This window comes from Gossypium hirsutum, chromosome D02, assembly GCF_007990345.1.
Source record: "Gossypium hirsutum isolate 1008001.06 chromosome D02, Gossypium_hirsutum_v2.1, whole genome shotgun sequence".
NCBI classification, from domain to species: domain Eukaryota; kingdom Viridiplantae; phylum Streptophyta; class Magnoliopsida; order Malvales; family Malvaceae; genus Gossypium; species Gossypium hirsutum.
In genome coordinates, this window is record NC_053438.1 from 57,565,946 (window position 1) to 57,589,443 (window position 23,498).

General features: G+C 34.5%; 1 protein-coding gene across 2 annotated transcripts; it reads left to right on the top strand.

The window, feature by feature from the left end:
- Window positions 1–13,452: 13,452 nt before the first annotated feature.
- LOC107909824 (lipoxygenase 6, chloroplastic) lies at window positions 13,453–17,857 on the top strand. Of its 2 annotated transcripts, XM_016837491.2 has the most exons (10): window positions 13,458–13,572; window positions 13,734–14,068; window positions 14,368–14,645; window positions 14,739–14,976; window positions 15,081–15,413; window positions 15,542–15,627; window positions 15,728–15,835; window positions 16,197–16,498; window positions 16,645–16,908; window positions 16,984–17,857. In XM_016837491.2, exons 1-10 carry the CDS (start codon window positions 13,550–13,552, stop codon window positions 17,741–17,743), a joined length of 2,727 nt encoding a protein of 908 aa, XP_016692980.2. In that variant the 5' UTR covers window positions 13,458–13,549; the 3' UTR covers window positions 17,744–17,857. The 2 variants fall into 2 exon arrangements, with proteins under 2 accessions (XP_016692979.2, XP_016692980.2); XM_016837490.2 differs by having other exon boundaries at window positions 13,453–14,068.
- The last annotated feature ends 5,641 nt before the right edge of the window (window positions 17,858–23,498 follow it).

Here is a 23,498-nt window from a genome sequence, read left to right on the forward strand (position 1 = left end):
CAGCTGCAATTGTGTGGCCACCTTCGAGTCCCTCGCAGCACCGACCCGCCTACAACTTGGGATTACCTGTACAGTTAAACAGAGGGGTGAGTTTACGAAAACTCAGTGTGTAATCCCCTAACAAGCAAACAGTCAATTAAATAGTAGATAAATGCAGTTTGGACCTGAGCCTGTTATAGTAACAGTCCAGTTCAGTGTGGGCCTAATCCCTTTCCCGTAACAGTAAATGATTGGGCTTGAACCCATCACAAAGCCAGTAACCAGTAAGGCCTTTGCCCAATTTCAGTAATATTATCAGTGGGGCCTTAGCCCATAACAGTAACAGATATCAGTCATGCAGTGAACAGTATGTAATATCATTAATCGATGTAGTAACAGTACAAACTCATTAATCAGTGCAGATATGCAGTTAGAAATCCTACCCAATCTAGCCTCTACACACCACTCCGTCCCACCAAACACACCATGGGGGGATAAAATCAACCCAACTAGCCAACCATACCAAGATTAGCACCGATTGCGGCACTAAATAGTATTGCAGCAAAGCTGTTAGTAAAATAAACGACATATAGCCATCAGTAGGTCCACAGTCGTCTTGGGTGACCCGTGCAATCTTATCAGTACGGTACACTTCCTCCAAATATAACAACCCATCACCATGTAATATGTCGTGGCATAGTATCATATGTGTATGCAAAATGTCATGCTCAATCATAGTCATACATATCATAGAGCAAATCAGTCATACATAACATAAAGCCATAACAGGCATTTCATCTCCTAGGGGTATAACAGTTATTTTATCATCTCCTAGGGGTATAACAGTTATTTTATCCTATGAGGGTATTTCGGTCATTTTATCCTATGGGGGTAATTCAGTCATTTTATCCTATGGGGGTAATTCGATCATTTATTGACCTCTTGAAAGGTCCGCAGTCGCCTCGAGTGACTAAAGTAACCTAAATGGTCATAACAGTGTAAATAAGCCCAAGGCCCAGTACTCTGCCCAAGTGGGCCCACATGCTCGTGCGGCCCACTCAGCCCAGATTTTGCCACGGCTATGGAATCCACATAGCCCAGTTCAGTATGATCATCGCACCCTTGGTTCCCAGGAAATGTGCCAATCAACCTCGACCACCACCAGTTAGGAATGAAAGCAATGCAGGTACGAAAACCTTGAAAACCTTGTCGATCTCCCATCAAGAGCAAGGAACAAATGAGATGATATATAGATCTCCCCAACAACAACCTCTCCAAGTCCCAATATTCTCTCCTCAAATCTCTCCAAATATCCCTCATCAATTCTCTCTATGACTAGTTCAAACTCCATTTAGCAGTATTTCAATCCAACTCTACCACCTACACGAATTAGGCAGCAAAATAAATACTCCCTTTTTGATGCGCCACCACTCGAACCTTAGACCCCATGTACACTCCACACGCCCCTTACCACTAGACCAACAACTCCTTTGTATCATATTTTAACCACAATAATTTAAGAACCTACTATCTAGATCCAATGATTTTATTCACTTAAAATAAAAATTTTGCATAAGCCAAGGCTTGAACCCCTGACTTCTCAGACACTTCCAAACACTCCTAAATCACTTAACCACTGAAGCAAACATTCATTTATGTCACTTCCTTACACAACTAAATATTTATGTGCAGTCTCCTAACTATTCCCTTGTTCAAAACCTATTTCTTCTAGGCCCAAAATTTAGGGTGTTACACCCCCGGTGAAGAACAAGTAGAGGTTTTTGTTAAGAAAATAAAATCGACCCCTCTAAAGAGAAATATGACTAGATGCAAATTGTTCTTATCTCGAGCCACGAGGGTGAAAGAAACTTTAATGGGAAGGGAAATGGTGAAAGAGATGAAGAAGCACAGGTTAAGAAAGCAACGACAATGGTTGTAATGGGAAACCACATAATGGGATGTGGAAGCCCAACAACAAACCAAAGGGGCCAGTGAGATACTTCCTTTGTGACGGTTCGTATATGATTAGGGATTGTTCGGAACGATCCGTGCTTTCTGTCATTGAAGGGGACGATGAGCCAAAAAAAGCATTGTTGAAGTTTGGTTCGATCTTGAGTTCTGTCTAAGCTAAAAGGGTCGGAGAGATTGAAAAAGCCAGTGAAGTGCTTATTATGTTGTGGTCCGCATATGATATGGGACTGTCCAGAGCGATCCAAGATTTTCGCAATCACTAGAGAAGATGAAGCGGAGCCAAAGAGTTAAGCTTTAAAGCTTGGGTTATTGATATTCAATTCTGCCAAAGAAAAGAGGGATTGCAAATAGAAATGGTTGATTTTTGTGGACATCAACATCTCAAGCCGAGGAGAGAGTGCTCTTATTGATATAAGGGCATCAAACTTGTTCATATAAGAGAAAGTCATAGGTAAACTTGGTCTCTCAGTTAGCAAATCGACTAAGAAGATCAAGACGGTAAATTCTAAAGAGGTCTCAACTGTGGGAGTAGCATAAGAAGTTTAGCTACAAATCAATGAGTGGAAAGGCAAAGAAGATTTTGAGGTAATTCATTTAGATGATTATGAATTTTTGTTTGGGTTGAATTTCCTTGACCGAATTAATTCTCTTTTGGTTCATTTTGCCAATTGTATTTTTATATTGGATACTCGTCAATGACAATGCGTTGTGTCAATAAGTCATGATGAGAAAGGCGGAACTAAGGTATTGTCGGAAATCTAATTAGTCGAGGATGTTCGTTGTTGAAAGAGCATCGACTCAGTAGATCAAGGGGATCCCTGTTGGATCTGGTGCCTTGAGTGTAGTATATTTCGTTTGTAAACTTGTAAATTTTTCAAACAAATTGATTAATAAAACAATTCATGGATTACACCAATAAAATTTGTATGATTGTTCGCATGTGGTTTTTGCATGCAAAGCAAAATAGAAGTAAATATTGGCTCACTAGTTGTCTAATGTTTAAACTAATACTAAGTTGTATTACGTGGTCAGACCGTAATACGAAAAGACAGTTTGTATTAGTAGACGAACCTAAACATGTCCTTAGTCTAATTAAAAATGAGCAAACCGATTGAAAGACTAATATATTATTTATCAAGTCAAATTAGGGAGATGTTTTGTCTTAAGCATCAGAGCGGATGACTCCCAGAAGATAGAGACATAGATGTGATTGACTGGACTGACAATACATTGGATAGGAACCAAAAAGAATAGACTCTGAATCCATTAATGGATTTATTCACTTGTGACGTTCATATTGTAGCATACCTAAATCCTAATTGGATGACAGACTATGTATGTGTGATTGTATACTTTGGTGTAAGCAAAAGCTTGAGTTCAAATAGGTAAGGAATGGAAAGCTAGTACCTTGGGTATACAACTTCTGCAGTAAGTAGTGTCACTCACAATAGTGGAATTCATAGCCTGAGATATGGGTAAATGATATCCTCTCATTGGCATTACATGGTTGATGAAAAGTAGACATGGCCATCAGTCCTTCATCTTTTTGATGAATAACTTGATTATTATTTGATAGTAATTGACTTTTCATGATGGAAGATGTAATGGTTACCATGAGATAAAATAGGATCATATTGGGAAAATGGATTTATTGTTGGAAAAAATCCAGTTTGAAAACAGTTTTCTTGCACAGTGGAAAATTAAAATTTTGAAAATCAACCAGGTTTGTGATATTTATAACAATAAACCTTAGACCGGAATCGTACCTATGTTTTTGGATAAGCAGATCCTTGATGTTTTTCTGCTTTCAACTAAATGATCTTCTTAGCTATTCTCGTACTACAAACTGCTACGAGTGTGGGCTCAAACCAATTGAATCAAAACATAAAACTAGAAAAAGTTTTCTTTCTTTTTGGGGTGAAAACAAAAATTCTCTCTTCTTGAATAGAAATCGACGAAATTGTTATTCTAGAAAAATATATTTAATAATTGAAAATAAATTCTCTCTATTTTTTGGCAGAGCAACAATATCTTAAAGTTGTATGTAAATAGCTCTACCGGTGTCATCTATTTATAGGGAGAGAAGGTAAAACCCTTATTGAGTTGTTGAGGTTTATTTCAAATAGAAAAACAACTTCCTAGTCCAACTAGGAGAAGGAGAGGGGCTAATAGGTGTGCTTCCCCTCATATGTATTATTATGGAAATTTGGGTTTCTCATTATTTTGGGGTCAAATTATATGTGCTTTCTAAACTTTTAATTCAATACTTTATAATTTAATCCAACCCAATAACTATTTTTATTTTTTCCAAAATAAATATTAATTTTCCAATTAAATAATTTTCTCATCCCAATTTTACCCCCGGTAAAATTATGATAATTTTACCCCTGGTAAAATTTTCAAGAAAATATATTCAATATTTCACAACTCAACTTGTTTACTATGGTCGAATGGTTTATTTTCATTTTCGGGTTTTAAAATTGCTCAAAAAAATATAAACCCATTCTTCCGATCATTTCTAAGTAATCCATGTACATTTGAAAATGAATAATTTCTCATTTCTAATTTTCATTTTCATTTTCATTTTCATTTCCATTTTGAGAAAACCATATTCATTTCCATATGATTCTATTTCTGAGAAAACTATAATCATTTATGAGTGTTTTCCCTTTCTTTATTTCTATTCATTTTATTCATTTTCGATTCAACACACGATTCATTTCTGATTTCAACGAGCTAGCGGAGGAGCTGATTGCACATATGTAATTAGCGCTCAAATGATTTATAATTAAGTTCTGACTTTTTGCCTATTAATTATAAACTCATTTAGTCATGAGGTAATTTCACTATAGTATCGTGATTGAGCTCTCCCAAACAACATACTATTACGAAAGCATCTACTCAGTGCTCGTCCAATGAACTTATCATAAGTGTGTTACCCTCATAGGATATCCTTGACCTCTTTGAGATAATATTCATTCTCCCAATATGATCATATTTTATCTCATGGTAACCATTGCATCTTCCTTCATGAAAAGTTAATTACTATTAAATAATAATCAAGTCACTCATCACAAAGACGAACAATTTGTGGCCACTTTACTTTTCATCAACTATGTAATACCAATGAGAGGATATTATTTACCTCGTGTCTGGGGATATGAATTCCACTGTTGTGAATGACGCTACCTATTGTAGAAGTCATACACCCAATGCACCAACTTATGGTTTATTATTGATTCGAACTCAGGCTTTTACTTACATCAAAGTGTACGAGTTACGCATACATAGTCCTTCATCCACTCAGGATTTATGTATGTCGTAGTATGAACATCGCAAGTGAATAAATCCATAAACGAATTTAGGATCCATAAACAAATTTAGGATCTATTCTTCTTGAGTCTTGTCCAATGTATTGTCAGCCCAATCAACCACATCTATGTCCGATCAGTCACTTCGATAGCTCGTTCAAACTAAAAATGAATTGCATGTTAAACCAAATGAACAAAAATGGATAGAAATGGTAAAAATGAATAAATGAGAAACAAATTCATTTCTCCAAACTAAAAAAGACATGGAAATGAATTTATGGTTTTTGAATCAAAAGAAATTCGAAAATGAAATTAAATCATTTCGTCATAGTGAATCCGTTGAATGTAGAAATACTAAATATATTTTCTCATAGATTCTTTTACGGTAAATTCATCATGATTTTAATGGAATTAAAATTAGGTTGAGAAAATTATTTAATTAGGAAATCAATTTTTTTAAATTAATTTAAGATGTTTATTTTGGGAAATAGAAAAAATATCAGGTTGAATCGAATTATAAAGTACTGGGTTAAAAGTCTTGGGTTAAAAGTCTAGGAAGTACTTGTAATTGGATCTGATATGGGAGAGGCCCGAAAGTCCCTCATGACAATGCTAGGGATGAAAAAACCTAGTATAATTAACTAGGGTTGTCGTCCTCTCTACTTCTAGTTAGACTAGGAGTTCGTTTTTCTATTTGAAACAAACTTCTATAATTGAACTAGGGTTTCACCTCTTCTCCCTATAAATAGACGACACTAGTAGGGCTAAAAATACGGAACTTTGAGATATTCTGCCCGAAATAGTGAGAGTTTTATTCTCTAAGTAGAAATTCTATTTTTTGAAATAACAATACTACTAGTTTCTATTGAGAGAGATTTTTACTTTCACACTGAAACTAAAGAAAACTATTTTTGGTTCTATGTTTGATTCAAATTCGTTCAATCCCACACTCGAAGTAGTTCATGGTATAACGATAGCAGAGAAGGGCATTCTGTTGAAAGTTGGGGACAACAAGGACTCGTTTAGCTGAAAACACATGTGCAATTTCAGTAAAGCATTTATTATTATAAATATCACAAATTGACTCGATTTTTTTTGCTATGCAAGAAAAAAAATTTCGAACCAGAATTTTTCCAAAAATCCCGACAAATATGTACAAAAGATAAATACAACCCGAGTTAAGCGACGACGTATACATAAGCTAAGGCAAATCTTTCGAGAGTTGAAACTACACAACAGAGAGAATGGTTGGGAATTGAATGAGACATCATATCAGTTCCGAGACGAGTCAAAACAGTGTTATTCCGAGGATGCGATAAGGGTGTTACGAGATGGATGGGGGAGAATGTCATGGGTTGTGGATCAAAGCCCGTGACGAATGTGCATAAAACATCCCATAGAGGTCAATTGATGAAATGAGGGGCATTTGACCCACTTAAACTGACACGACTCATGGAACATATATAGAAACCCATATAATTGAAGCATTAATGACACAATGAAACGCTCCAGTAAAACTAGAGTTACCAAGGAAATTATTGTAAATCATAAGGGATTAATATGTATAGAGTTTAAATTTCTTAGGACTCTCATATTATATATAGGCATTAATCTCAACCATTCATGTAATTCGATCTGTACCGTTAGATTTGGCGAAGCTTAACTATAAATAAAGGTATTCCCCTTCAACTGTAATGATCTCATTGTATTCCACTTTTGAGTTAAAGAATATATTTGAGAACATTTACTCAGACACTTGGTGTGCATTACTTTCTTGTGGTTTTTCCAAGTTTTTTCATTGCTCCTTCACTTTTAAGTTACTTCTACATTATTTTTTATGCCTTAGAGAATTTCCAAGATAATTCTTACTTTTCGAGAGTTAGGCTGACTTTAGGCGGATTTGAAGTAAAGAAATCGTCTAAGGCCATGCGGTGTGCCAAACTTAAGTTCTAGTCCTGTGACATTAAAGTGGGCGATACACCCCTCTAGAAACCCTAGGGATGTCGCCCATTACATGTTAAATTAGCTTATTGGACTTATTCATGTATTGAGTATAATTATATCTATTTTTTTAAAACCAACTCATAGAATTTATCCAACCAATTTTTTATTTTCAAAATATTAATTAATTAAAATAAATTTAATTAATTAATTTACGAAATTAAATTATTTTCTCAACTCAGTTCTAATTCTGTTAAAGTCATTATTTTAGTGTACCAGAATATGTGAGTAATTAAATTTAATTGTCTTATTCCGTAAAACTGTGTTTTCTAATTAATTTAATTATCACCTTAAAGTTTAATTATTTAATTACAATAAATTAAGGGTGAGTATTTAGTACACTGGAAGTGTACTTTTTATATTCTACAAGAAACCTTAAAAAATTGACATGTGTATCTTCTTTTAAAATATTAAAATAAATATTTTATTATATCTCTATCGGACACTTGTCAACCCTTTGACCTTGGTTGTGGGGTCAAAAAACTCTACTAGCAGTATACCAAATAATTTACCGTAAATTAAATAATAATTCAAAGAAATTAAATTAACCACAAAGTCATCTATTGTCTTATGCGAGAAAATGCATTCACTATGGATAGTTATACATGCAATCTATTTCTCTATTCGTCATTTTCATTCATTCAATATATTGGTTCAAATGTCATCTCTATAGGGTTGTGTTGAGCTAACGAAGAGACCGATTGGACATATATAATTAGGGTTAAAATAATTTGTAATTAAGTTCCAACTTTTCGTCTATTAATTACAACATTATTTAGTTATTGAGTCAATCCACTAAAGGTACCATGGCTAAACTCTCTCTTATTATGTACCATTACGAAAGCAACTTTTAATTATGCTTGTCAATGACATTGTTATTAGTGTGTTACCCTCATAGGATATTTTTTATCTCTTTGGTTTAAATTCGTTCACTCAATATGATCCTATTTTATCTCATGGAAACCATTGCATCTTCCTTCATGAAAAATTCTATTACTAACACACAATAATAAAATCATGCAATGCCAATGAAAAGACATCATTTACCCTTTATTGGACTATGAATTACATTGTTGTAAGTAAAGTTATGTCATACATAAGTCATATACCCAACAAGTGAATAAATCTATAAATGAATCTAGGATAAATTCTACTTAGGCATTTTCTGATGTATTGTCAATCAAGATAACCACATCTATATCTCTATCTTTCTTGGAGACATCCGCCTCGATACTAAAGGCAAGGTATCTCCCTAATTAGACTTGATAGATAACATAATATTCCATTGAATCAATTTTCTCAAATTTTATTCTTCAAACTATTGACCATTTATATTACTTGCTAATATAAGTTGTTTTATTGTATCATGATCCGACCACATAATGCAACTTGATATTAGTTAAATGTTAGTTAATTAGTGAGTCAATATTTGCTTATACATTTTGATTTTTGTGCAAAAAAAATTGAGGACAAATATATAAAGATAATAATTTAAGCAATAATTTTTATTCATCAATTTGTTTGAAAATTTACAAGTATTAAGGACAAAATACCTACACTAAGGACATTAGATCCCAACAAGTGTTGGGCTTTAGACCAGGTTTCGAATCAAATTCAATTGGCCCTTGGGCATTGGGATATTTACCTTTTCCATTTTTTCCGACAAGGTTTCCTTAGGGTGTGGAAGACTCTAGTCAAGACTCTTTCTTATGCCTAATCAAACTACAACCGAAGCAAAGAGAGTCTATACCCTGGTAAGCAATACTATGTTTTTGCTCCTCAATTGTGATATAGTTTTTTCAATGGATGATTAAGTTTTATTTGTAGACAATGCCTAAAGAATTATCCCCGCTCCTCGTCGAGTATGTAACTATCAACCCTCAAGAGGTTACCAAGGTTGCGTCCAATTTTGGCAAGAATACTAAGGTCACAGTATTCAGTTAGAGGTTTTAGGACAAACTCCTCAATCACAACAAACTTGAGCAATGCTTCAGGAAGACGAAAATTTAATGGCCATTTTTGAGTAATTAAGAAATGACCACTCACAAACCAAGATACACCTTTGATTATAGTGTTGTAATCTTCAAGTGTTGCAATTTTGGTCTTGCAATAGCCATGAACAAGGTCGATGAGACCAAACTCGACTTTTAGTTTCCATATCTATTTGAGTTTTAAAATGATAAATTGGTAGTTCACAAGCTTAACAAATAGTTTAACAATGAAAATGTTGGTTCATTTGCTTCTAATTCTATGTTTTTTTCCTTGTAGAGAGTAATGTCCTTGGAGAGAGTAATGCAGATATCACCATTGGGACCTAGAGTGGCTCCCTTTTTTGTTTAAAAAAAATCATCCTTTGTGTCGATTTCCATTTGCTTAAACTATTGAGAAAGGAAGTTTTGTTCATACCTATCGAAGCCTTCCTCTAACAGTGTATCCCTAGAAGAGATGGATTTCTTGTTCTCATCATTACTTTGGAAGTTTAATAACTTCAAGTCAACTTTAACCCTTTTTTGTGTTGTGAAAGAGTTCATATTCGTCCTCCTTGGAGAGAGGTTGGAGAAGTTTAGCCTTTTTTGTTACTTTCCTCGAATAAAAGGAAATTAACTTCCTAGACTTTACCGTTACATATTTCAAAGCAAAGAAGAATTCAATGGTTTAAAGTAACAACAATGGATGTGGATATGAAAGGAAATATTATTGACTGCTATTAGGGCATTGTGTAGTGTTATCAAAATTTGATCGAACTAGTTTCTTAAAATAAATTGGTGGTATATAACTAAAAATAAAACAAACTGCTGTGAACCTTTAAAAATTGAAAATTGGTACAAAAGAATTGCTAGTTCAACTAGTTACGATTTTTTTATATATTTTTTATTTTTATGAATATTTTATTTAATAGTTACTGAACCGAGAATTCAATATTGAACTAAGAACCAATGATCTAATCAACTCGATCACTGATTTGGTTCTTACAACATTAGCATTGTGACAACTTTATATCAATAGGAGATGATTTTGCTTCTATAGTTACTAACACATCACAATTAATTATCTTTACATGATTACCACAACTAAAAGAAATAACATTCTCTTGTCACTACACAAAATTATTTAGAAGGATATTTAGAAAATTTTAGCAACAATCAAAGTGGATTTCCATAATAAACCAAGTGAACATCGAAAAAAGGTGATCAAGATAACAAATAAGGTGCAAAAATTTTTCTAGCTTTAATTATGTTGTATGTACTATACTTTATGGTCTATCAAAAAAGAAAAAAATGAACTATTCGTTCAAATTTTTATTCATCGAATGTATCACTTAACAACACTTTTCTCTCAAAATCCCTAGAAACCAAAGGCGCTAATATTTTGTTTAGTCTTCTGCATGATAGTATGGCCCTAAGGCCGATGGTGTTCACCTTCCCATTCTCCCCTCTCATTTTTCTCTCATCCCTTTGCCTTATTTCTTGCATCCATTTTTTTCAACGTTTTCTCTCTTTTTTTTCTCGCACCACCATCGACCTCTGCCCTCCAATATGTCACTATCCTTTATTTCCCCATTTCTCTAACACTCCTATTGTTTCTGTTTTATGGATTTTGATGTCCTTTTCTTGTTGCTTTTGTTTTTGCAAATTTCCTTTTTGGCTCATGGTGGTTACATGGTTGACAAGTGTAAAAAATTCTTTGGTGTAGAGAGGAAGCGTTGTAAACTAATGAACAAGATGTACCAAAAAAAGGCTTAGAGGAAGACTGGAGCAGATTAGGTAATATTGAGCATAGCAGTAGGTGGTGGTTAAAGAAGTGGAGAAAGATTGTGTATGGTTGAGAATAAGGCTAAGAAATGACTAAGTTAAGGGAATTTTTAAAAAGTAGCTTTTGAGAGTCAGAATGCCAAAGTGCTAAAAGTCACCCCACCAGTTGTGAAAGGTTCTTATTTATAATGTCTCAAGAATGAGAGTTACAAAGCTGACAATTAATAGTGGGAGTGGTGGAATTAATTTTCAATTACAATGACATTAATGGTCAAGAGAGGATGGTGAAGGGTTTTGTTGGTGATGGTGATGGTGAATAGTGAAGAAGAGCTCATTATGTTTCTAAAAGAATGGATAAGCACTTTATGTTACAGGAAAAGGTTAAGAGGTATCTCCATATCTGATCCACCAAGCCAAGCTCTTTGAAACATCTTAAGAGTAAAGATAATCCAAGAACCCAGCCATATTTTGATGTTACTTCCATTTCTACTTTGGTAAAGCGATACCATGTGAAACATCTTTCATAGATACCTCTTGAAACGCAAGACAAGGGTTGTTCTCGAATGAAAAATATTCTGACTTGTTCCAATCGCAAGTTGTTTCAAACAAGAGTTGTTACATGGTGATGCTTTTCTTGAAAAAGCTTGTTCTGAATAATGGTTCTTCTTAAAAATATAATTGTTCTAAATAGAAGTTGTTCCAAACAAACATAACTATTCTTGAAACAAAATTATTCTAAATAGAAATTGTTCTGAACTTTAGCTATTTCCATAGGAGTTGTTCTCAAATGACAATTATATTGGATGGCAGTTTTTCTAGACTAAAATCTTGTTCTTAACATAATTGTTTCAAACATAACTATTCTCAACATTAGTTGTTTTACCGAAAGAGATATTAAGTGAAATGACAATGCTACTTGTTCCACACTAGGTAACACAATTTCCTAAAATGGAAACCAAAATTAAGTATTTACAACAAGCACTAGCGATGACCCCATCTACCAGAGTTGGCTTTGCTGCCACCTTTTTTGTGAAGAATTGACTGATCTCTGTTAGGTCTATTTGGTGTTCATTTTGACAACTTCCATCACTTAATGCTCAAAGTCAATGGAGTAGTTTTAAGACGTCAAAAGTTGCTTGAATGTGAATATGATTTGATGGTGTTTGATCATATATATTTGGCACTCTCAAGGCGCTAATAAGGTTTGATCGCATCTTTGCTGGCTTTTGAAGATAAAGTCTATGGATCTTGGATTGCGTTAGGCTTTGTTTTTGTTTGGGAGAAGGTTACTACCTTGTTGGTTTTGATCCTTTTGCATGTTAGGTTTTATTGTTTGTTTTAGGTCTTCTTTAGCCTCTATTGTTAGACCATCTATGGTCTTTGGTTTATGATCATCAATCAGTGTATATGGCCTTGTTCACTTTAAACTAGACTTGATCATGGGTCGAATCAGGTTTGGGTCGGTCGATGCAAAATTTTAGGCATTTTTTTAAGCTCGGGCCTAGCTCAACCCGAAAAATGGGCCTAAATTTCTACCAAAGCCTAGCTAGATTAAAAATGCTAAACCTGAGTTTGACCCTGACCCAACTTGCCCGTACTAAATTTTTTTAGATAATTTTTTATATAAAAACAAATTTTAAAAATATAATACATCAAATACACTAAAAACATTAAAATAAATATTTCTCAACAAATTGAAAATACATTAAAAAAAGTCTTTATACTTAAATAACACTAATATAGTTACAACTTATCAAGCAAATGTCTCTAAAATAGTAGCATAATTAACAATAAAATAAGAGTTATATAATATTCAAACAATAATAACAAAATAATAATAATATAATAGTGAAATGATAACAAAACAGTAGCAAAACGACAACAAAAAAAAAATTTAGACTAATTCGAGCTGGACCTAGACCAAAAAATTTTACATTTTAGGCCTGAATGAGTAGCCCAGACATGATCAGGTATGCTTTAAACCTGTATGGCGGGTTTTTGATCGACTGTTTAGCTACCGTCTAACCCGATTCCAGCATGATTAGGTTTGTAATGAACCAAAAAAATGGATTTACCCTTTCTGTTCTTACTGTGATGGGAAATGGCAACAACTTTGTCGTAAATTATGTATCCGGATCCCCATGTTTTCCACGCCATTTTTTATTCAATTTGACTAAAAACCGAGAGAATGAGAGCCACTTTAAGGCCCTTATTGGAGAGTGATTTTCACGCTCTTAACATCGAGAGTCTGTTAAGGTTTTTACGGTAAATCCTTTCCAATGCATAAATTATGTTCCAAGCTAGGACATAGAAAAATAATATTTTAATACAAATCAACATTTAATACCTAATGTATAATTACATTAAACAGTAAATCTATTCCATCGAAGAATATTTTTATAATTACTATTTAAGCTGATGTCAAGTTAGCAACCTTTATACGTATTGCAAATAATACAGACTTTAAAAATAAAAACAAAAACAGAAGAAGCTCTAAGGACGGAGAGTCGAGCTGACACAAAAACACCACTACCAATGAGCGCCGGTCAAGGTGACTGGTATTTATAATCACATAAAGAAAGGCTTAGTTTGGTGGCAATTCCCTGCTTTCCACACTTGTATTCTAATCCTATATACTACTAAAAGCTTAAGGATTCTGATATTCACGATCACCACTATATAATATGTTAGCTTTTAAACCAAAGCCTTCTTCCCTCAGGTCAACTTTCTCCGGCACTGCCCTCCGGCCACCTCCACGGCTCTATGGGGTTCCGGTGCTGCTCTCCTTTTCCCGGACTACGAGGTCAAGGCCCCTGGTTCGTGCCGTCATCAGTGATGACAAGGCTGTGGAATCAGCTAAAACCTCGCCACTTGATCAAAAACACAGTAATGGCTCATCTGATTCTTCCTCTAAGCAAGTGAAGGCTGTTGTGACTATAAAGAAAAAGATGAAGGAAAACATCACTGAGAAGATTGAGAACCAATGGGAAATGTTGATGAATGGGATCGGTCGTGGGATCTTGATTCAGCTCATCAGTGAAGAGATTGATCCTGGTTTGTTTTTCTTCTTCTTCCTTTTTCTAGAAAAAAAGGGGTATCTTGGTCTGATCATATGGTTTGATTCTTACAATACAACATAGGATTTTTTTGGGGTTTAAAGTTTGAATTTCATCTGCATTTGTTGATTTTTTACGTTGTTTAAAACTATAGGAAGTGATGGTAGAGTTATCTAATTGTTTGTGATTGAATCATTTTGCTTTAAATTCCCACTTTATTGTCTAGGAATTTATTTATATCTTGAATCTCTAATTAAATCTCTTATAGACTGAAACTGAAATGATCTGATTTTATAGTTACTAATTCGGGGAAGAGCGTTGAGGCTTTTGTAAGGGGATGGTTGCCAAAGCCTCAAGAACATGACAACATACTTCAATATGTAGCAGATTTTACTCTCCCATCCGACTTCGGTAGACCCGGGGCTGTTCTCATCACCAACCAGCATGCCAAGGAATTCCACCTGCTGGAGATTGTTATTCAAGATTTCGATGGAGTCCCTATTTACTTCCCTGCAAATACCTGGATCCATTCTCTGAATGATAATCCGGAAAGTCGAATTATATTCCGAAATCAAGTAAGAACTTTATACTAGTGGTTTCCGGTTTTCAATCAGGACATGTTTATTCAAGTTGTTATTGTTTAAGTTGTGCCTTATTGTCATGAACAGGCATACTTACCATCACAAACACCGCCTGGCCTTAAAGACCTACGAAGGGAAGATTTGCTCAGCATCCGTGGTAACGGGAAAGGCGAGAGAATGCCTTATGAAAGAATTTACGATTACGATGTTTATAATGATTTAGGTAAACCTGACAAGGAGAGAGATCTTGCTAGGCCGGTTTTGGGTGGCGAGGAAAGGCCTTATCCTAGGCGGTGTAGAACTGGCCGACCGGCTTCTAAAATAGGTATTATATTCAACGTAATCCTATGTCATTCTATGGTTGAAGTACTTGTTTTTGGATTTTTACACGGGAATTTCATATGTTTTTTGATTTGATGATTCATTTAGATCCACTTTGTGAGAGTAGAATCGAAAAGCCTCATCCTGTTTACGTACCTCGGGATGAGGCCTTCGAGGAGATCAAGCAGGATACTTTCTCTGCTGGGAGGTTGAAAGCACTTCTTCACAATCTTGTACCATTGATGGCTGCTACTTTGTCGAGTTCTGATATTCCGTTCACATGCTTTTCGGAGATAGATAAGCTATACAATGACGGTTTCATCTTGAAAGACGATGAGCAAAGAAAACTAGGTGACAATCTATTCATCGGCAATATGATGAAACAAGTTCTGAATGTAGGCCAAAAGTTGCTAAAATATGAAATCCCAGCTGTTATAAGAAGTATGCTTTATTCATCCCTTGCCTTTCAGTTTGTTCTCTAAATAACATCGAAATGAGGCTAATAGCTTAAGCTTGTATTAATGGAGCATTGTTTTATTTTGCGATTTATCTTGGATTTTTGTCTCCAGAGGACAGATTTTCATGGTTGCGAGACAATGAATTTGCACGCCAGGCTTTGGCCGGAGTCAATCCTGTGAATATCGAGATTTTGAAGGTTGTTTATAGATTTCTTTTTCCTGTTTTAGATTAGGATTTAGATTTGCTATTGCTCCTTGGAAACCCTTAAATTCATTTGATTTCATTTGATTTTGCAGGAATTTCCGATTCTTAGCAAACTAGACCCTGCTATTTATGGCCCCCCGGAATCAGTGATCACTAAGGAATTGATCGAGCAAGAACTTCACGGAATGAGTGTGGATAAGGTATTAACATTTACAGGCACTACCTGATACGTTCATGTACTCATTTTATAGATGACATTTCTGTTAAGTACCGCGTTTTACATCAGGCATTGGATTGTTTCTGAATGTTTTTGCTTGTTGAAAGTTGGAATTTTTGGAACTGCTTTGTTTGTCCAACATCAGGTGTATATAAGTGAACATTGTGGGGCCGGTTCTGCTTTCTAGTGGAAAACAGAAGGGCATCCATGATACTGTCTGATGAGATATTTGTATTAGTCTCTTGTTACTGTATTGATGTTTTTCAAACATTTAAACCACCTATAATATCGAGAAATCATTTGAGATTCTCTTAAGACCACTCTTTTACAATCCGATGTTACAGGCTCTCGAGGAAAAAAGATTGTTTATGGTTGATTTCCATGATATGCTTTTGCCTTTTATCAAGAGGATAAACAACTTACCAGGGAGAAAGTCTTATGCATCCCGGACGGTGTTCTTCTATACCAAGACCGGAATTCTAAGGCCAATAGCTATCGAGCTTTCACTTCCTCCCACACCTTCATCAAATCGGAATAAATATGTTTATACTCATGGACATGATGCTACAACATACTGGATTTGGAAACTAGCCAAAGCTCATGTTTGTGCAAATGATGCCGGTGTCCATCAGCTTGTAAATCACTGGTAAAACATGAACAGTTTGAAAACCCGTATCTTTTTTTCGTCCAGACATATCTGGTTAACTTTAATGCATATCTTGTTGCATTCTATTCATGTTATGATGTTATGATATTTATTTTTCGGGAATGGGGCTAATTGGAACGTTTTAGGTTGCGTACTCATGCTTGCATGGAGCCATACATAATTGCAACTCACAGACAGCTTAGCTCAATGCACCCTATTTACAAGCTGCTTCACCCTCATATGCGCTACACGCTAGAAATTAATGCGCTTGCACGACAAAGTTTAATTAACGGAGGTGGGATAATTGAGGCTTCTTTCAGCCCCGGAAAGTACGCCATGGAGCTAAGTGCTGCTGCTTACGAGAGTTGGCGGTTTGACAGGGAAGCATTGCCCGCGGATCTGATTCATAGGTAAGACTTGATATTAGATGGTTGAATTATCCTCCGCCAAAGAACAATATTAGATAACCGTGGTGCAATTTTCAGGGGCATGGCAGTGGAGGATCCTTCAGCTCCCGGTGGCCTGAAACTTTTGATCGAGGACTACCCTTATGCAGCCGATGGACTGCTCATTTGGTCTGCCATCAAAGAATGGGTAGAATCCTATGTCGAACACTTTTATACCGAACCCGATTCCGTCACGACTGATGTTGAGCTCCAAGCCTGGTGGAGTGAGATCAAGAACCGAGGTCACCATGACAAAAGGAATGAACCCTGGTGGCCTAAACTCGCCACGAAAGAAGACTTGTCTGGGATACTTACAACAATGATCTGGACTGCATCAGGCCAGCATGCAGCTATAAACTTCGGACAGTACCCATTCGGAGGATACATGCCAAACCGTCCCACTCTCATGAGGAAACTTATACCGCAAGAAACCAATCCCGACTTTGAGAAATTCATGCAGAACCCTCAGCGCACATTTCTATCCTCATTGCCGACACAGCTTCAAGCAACTAAAATCATGGCCGTTCAGGACACTTTATCAACTCATTCTCCAGATGAAGAGTATTTGGGTAAAATGAACGAATTTCATAGCAGCTGGATCAATGATCATAAAGTGTTACAAATGTTCGACCGATTCGCCGCAAAACTTGGGGAAATCGAGGAAATCATAAACGAAAGAAACAAGGATATAAGACTTAAAAACCGAACCGGTGCAGGCATTCCTCCATACGAACTGCTGCTGCCTTCATCAGGCCCTGGTGTAACTGGTCGTGGAATACCCAACAGCGTTTCCATTTGATGAAATTTAGTACGTAGTTGTAGTAAGATGAAATTTAGTACGTAGTTGTAGTAATAATACTAGGTTTCTTTTTAGTTATGGTTTTTTATAATAAAAAAAATTAAATTTGGTGCATCGTTTTCTTTGTGTAGAGCTCAGAGACATACTTGTAAATTTGCAATCATCACAATAAACACATTTTAGTAGCAAATTCTGATCACTGCAAAATAAGCTTTAAATTAGTACTTTTTATTTAAATAAGCTTTACAATAAAATCATATATATATGTATGTATAAATCAACAAAATTTTATTATATGATTATTTGGAATTTAGTTTGAAATGTCAACTATTCTTTTAATTCAAATTAAGGACTTGCATGAATAAAAATAAAAGAGGTGATTACTTAAAGTAAGTGTATTTGGATTTAAAGAAGAAAAAAACCAAGTCATCAGAGAAATCTTTTATATAAATAAAGTGGTATTCGTCCTTCTATAATCGCAAGCAGCTTACTATATCAACGGCTGATATCAAATGATCTTTTCATAATCTTTCAATAATTTATTCTCTTTTTTTAAGGAATTCACTCAACAGTTTATTATGGGTTAAAGTATGTTGTTACTCTCTGGACTCCGATGATATCCACGAAACTAATTAAAAATACAATAAAGGCAAGTGCACCTAACGATAAATAGTATAGCACAGTGAGCAATATATCGTTCCCACAATGATTAAAAATATTAGTAATTACCGTCTTTCTATTATTTAACCGACAAATTGAAGTGATTGAATTAAACTAAAATTAAATTAATTAATTAACTAAGAACTCGGTAAAGAACAAATCAGGAAAATAATCAAATAATAACCAAAAAGCGAAACAATACCCAGGAAAGAATCCACCTAGACTGCATTTGTCATTATCTATCTGAATTAAACAATTTATTAACTTAATATCCTGATTCGTAAAAATCCTTAAATTATGCTAATAATATCTCTCTTCAAGACTAAGAGCAACTGACTCTAGGTTGATTAATTTAAATTTTTTTCTAATTAAAACCTCTATTATCGCATTAACTCGATCTATGGATTCCCCTATTAGATTTGACTCTAATCCGGTAGATTTATGTCTTCCTATTTCTAGAATTGCATGCAACTCCACTCAATTATGCTATATCTACTCTTAAACAGGGTTTATTCCTCCTCTAAATTAAACACACCAAACATGAATTAATAATCCGAAAATATTAAATCCATAATTAAACACACATAACTGAGAACAAGATTCAAGTATTTATTGCGTCAAACAGAAATCAAAAGATATAATTTATCATAGGGTTCATCTCCCTTAGGTATTTAGAAAATTAGTTTATAATCGCGAATAAAAACATCTCAGTATAACCACAAGAAATAGAAAAACTCATAATAAACTTCAAAGAAATCAAAAGGAGATCTTCAATCTTGGTGGAAATATGTTTCAGAGTCGACTTTAATGGCGTTTTCTAAATTGTTTTCTTCAATCTTCTCTGACAACCTCCTTTCCTCTTCTTATATTTGGCATTTATAGGTCTTAAAATGCCTGAAAAACCTAAATATTGCATTTTTCTGCATGTTTGGAGTGTGAATCGCGAAATCCACATGGTCTGACACATGGTCGTGTGGCTCTTGAAATCTACTCCAATTGTTCGATTTTCGCTCCGTTTTTGCTCGTTTTTCTCCCAAATGCCCTCCTAAGTATAGAAAATGAATTTAAAGGATTAAGAGTATAAAATTCACCATTTTGCATTGATTAATCACCCAAAAACGCATTAAGAATGAGATTAAAATATGTTATTTTTTACACTTATCAAATATCCCCACACTTAAGCGTTTGCTTGTCCTCAAGCAAAATCCTCAACCCACAATAAAGTTAACTTTTCTCAATTGTCATTTTCATCAATAATGTCTCAAGATAATTCACAAACAATCATGCATTGACAATTCAACTAAAAGGACACTAAAGATTCAAACAATCCAAGTCGAAATTTTTAAAGCGCAAAAATATAGGTGTCTCCCATTATCCAAATAATTACCTTAAATTCAAAATCTACAAGAATTGACATCCTCACCAAAGATTTACTCAAAGCACTCAAAGTGTTTAAGGTTCAAATATTAAGCACTCAACAGTCAAACGAGAAATGTCATTACCATAGGCTTGCTTGAAAATCAAATCTCCACCACTATAAGATGAGATGACACACCAATCAAGAGGTCTTTAAAAGGTTGTAATGAGGCTTAGGTTAAGGGTAAACAAATGGTCGGAAAAGTTGGTTATAATCGAGATCGAGTTAATAAGTTACCAAACTAGAAAAAAATCAGTTGCTGAATTAACATAATTAAGACCAACAAAACTAATCAAGAAAAAAAAGCTTTTCAACAGAATATGCAACTAACGATTCAAGCTCAATCAAATAAATATATATTTTTTAGAACAAGATTAAAATTTAGCAGTTCAAGAAAAATGAACATAGTTAGGCAACTAAACAAATCAAATCTCAACAAAAAGGGAGTTAATAAAATGGAAAAATTTTACATCAAACATATGGATTATGGGTTAACATTAACGAGTTAATAAAAAAATGTGTTAGGATCAACGGGGTTCACTAGGGATTAATTTAACATGTAAGCTTTTTACAGGTTAAGTGGGTTAAAGCCTAAGTGTCTCTATCATCTTAGTATATCAAATCAATGGTGTGGTCTCGACATGCATAATCGAAACAAGTTCTAGAATAAAAAATCAAGTTGACACACTCATAACCAATCATAAAATGAGCATGAAAGAATATAAATAACACCCTAAACCTATATCCATCACTTAAAAAGGGTTACGGAGCATTACCGAAATTTACAAATCAAATAAACAGACATTTCATATCATATAACATTAATGTCAGAAACCAATTAAAATCAAACATATTGTCCCTTATACGACCCCCGGGGCCCAAAATATGCGTTAAAAACAAGTCAGGACTAAATTAGGTACTTAAAGAATTTTTCAAAAAACATTGAAATTTTTTAAAGCTACAGGGGTCACACGGCCGTGTGGCCAGACCATGTGATTCACACGGCTAAGAGACATGCCCATGTCTCAGGACGTGTGAAAATTTGAAATAGGGACACACGGCCATGTCCCAGCCTGTGCCCGTGCCCGTATAACTCTCTGACTTAGGTCACACAGCCAAGCCACACGGCCGTGTGTCACACACGGCTGAGACACACACCCGTGTCTCTGCCCGTGTGGATGAAAATAGGTCATTTTTCAAGCCACATTTCTCACCCAATTTGACACCAACCTAAACTCAACATATTGCACATCAACAAGCCATAACAAGACATTCAAAACAAGCTAAAAATCAAGTCTTAAACATGTATTATCACCATATACAACCAATATGCCCTTAGGCACCTCAAATGACAACTTAAAAACATGTCAACCAAGTATCCAAGCTTACCTAAATAACCAAATATATATATGTAAAATCCCAAATAGTACCAAATATACCATTCTAACAAACATCAATATAATAAGACCACATAAATATATACACATCAAAATATATCAAACATAAGCCATTTAAGTGGCTAATCTCAACAAAACACTTATATGCCAACATTGGCCAAATTAACCTATACATGCCATTATAACCGATATTAATTTACCAAAAGAGTCGATGGATAGTGTGAAATAACTCCGAAAAGCTGCCAACCCGAATGAGCTTCCAAATTACTATAAAACACGAAAAATAACACGAAGTAAGCATTTAAGCTTAGTAATTTCATATAACAAACAAATTAACATACCATTTAATCACATTTAAGGTAAGCATACAAAACATATCCAAACCAATTTGGCCAAAATCCTAAACACATATCCGCAACAACCATGTTAGTCATGTAATTCAACCACTATTCAAACTCCAGATACATGTAACATCTATACCATGTATCCATATATCATATATAAATCATTTCCATGTAATTCATGTAAACACCTCCTATTGAACTCTATAAACTCGTAATAGAACTATGCTCGTTGAACCATTTAGAATATCATTGGATACGCGGGTAGTACACACGAGGTGTACTAAACTGTAATTCGTCAATTCATATGCATGTATGCTCATATGAGTTATGAATCGGTATGCTCTCACGAGTTGTGAATCAGTCGGCTCATACGAGCTGAGAATCGGTAAGCTCTCATGAGCTACAAATCGATAAGCTCATACGAGCTGTGGTGTGTCCACAACACATGCAGGACCTTAACCAAATCGGTACCGCTAATGACATGTCATATGTATCCTGCGAATTCCTAAGCTTCAATCGGGCTCGGTAATTGTCGGATATGCGTTCGGTATTTATACATGGCAATTATACAAGTAACATACATATAATTTAATTTAAAACATATAAATATACAATTTAATTACATGAACTTACCTCGAGGAGTATACGTAGATATGGAGGCAACTAATCTGATATTTTCTCTTTGCCTGGATCTAACTCTGTACAAGGTCTGACAGGATCTATACGAATGAATTTAAGTCATTTCAATATAATTCTCATTCACTTTAATCCAACATAGAATTTTGGCAAAATTACCATTTTGCCCTATACTTTTAATTCCTTTGTAATTTAGTCCCTAGGCTCAAAAAAATAAAATTCATGCAATTTAATCCTTACTCAAGCCTAGCCAATTTTTATACATATTAATAGCAGCCCATATATTTTAAAAAATTCACAAATTTTACCATAAATTTATCACCTTTTCAATTCAGCCACTAATTGATGATTTCACCAAAATTCTCTTTACAAAAGTTGTTTATCTAACAACAAACATTCATTTTCTATCATCAAACTTCAAAACTCAAGCATTTTCATCAATAGCAAAACCCTGATACTATAATAGTTTTGCAAATTAATCCCTGGGCTAGCTAGATTAAGCTACAAAATCCCAAAACATAGAAATCATCAAAAAAGGAACAAAAATACATACCTAATTGAGCAAAATAAGTTTGCCTAAATTTCCAGCTTCCATGACTAGGTTTTATTTATTTATTTTTTTTGGTGGAAGATGATGATAATAGATGATAACAGTTCATTTTATTTTATTTATCATAACTTTAATCTCTAATTTCTAAAATTAACCTTAATAATTCATTCAATTTCCAATAATGACTACTCATGCTTATCCACTACCAACTTTAATCGCTAATTACTATATAAGGACCTCCAATTTAAAATTCTATAGCTATTTAATACCATTAGCTATTAGAACTCAACTTTTACACTTTACGCAATTTAGTCCTTTTTATCAAATTATTTATGTAAACGGTAAAATTTCTTAACGAAATTTTTATATGGTATTTCTATCATATTGTAGCCCATAAAATAATAATAAAATAAATTTTTTGACTTTAGATTTGTGGTCCCTAAACCACTGTTCCGATTTCACTAAAAACGGGTTGTTACAACTCTCTACCTAAAGGAATTTTCGTCCCCGAAAATCCTACTAGTAAAGAGATTCAGATATTGCTTTCTCATAGTTTCCTCGGGTTTCCAGGTAGCTTCTTCTATTCCGTGTCGCTGCCAGAGAACTTATACTAAAGCTACGTTTTTATTTTTCAATTTTTTCACCTCTCGTGCCAGAATTCTGATAAGTTCTTCACTGAATGTCATATCAGACTAAATCTCGACATCTATTGAGGAGATAACATGTGATGGGTCAGATTGGTACCGTTGTA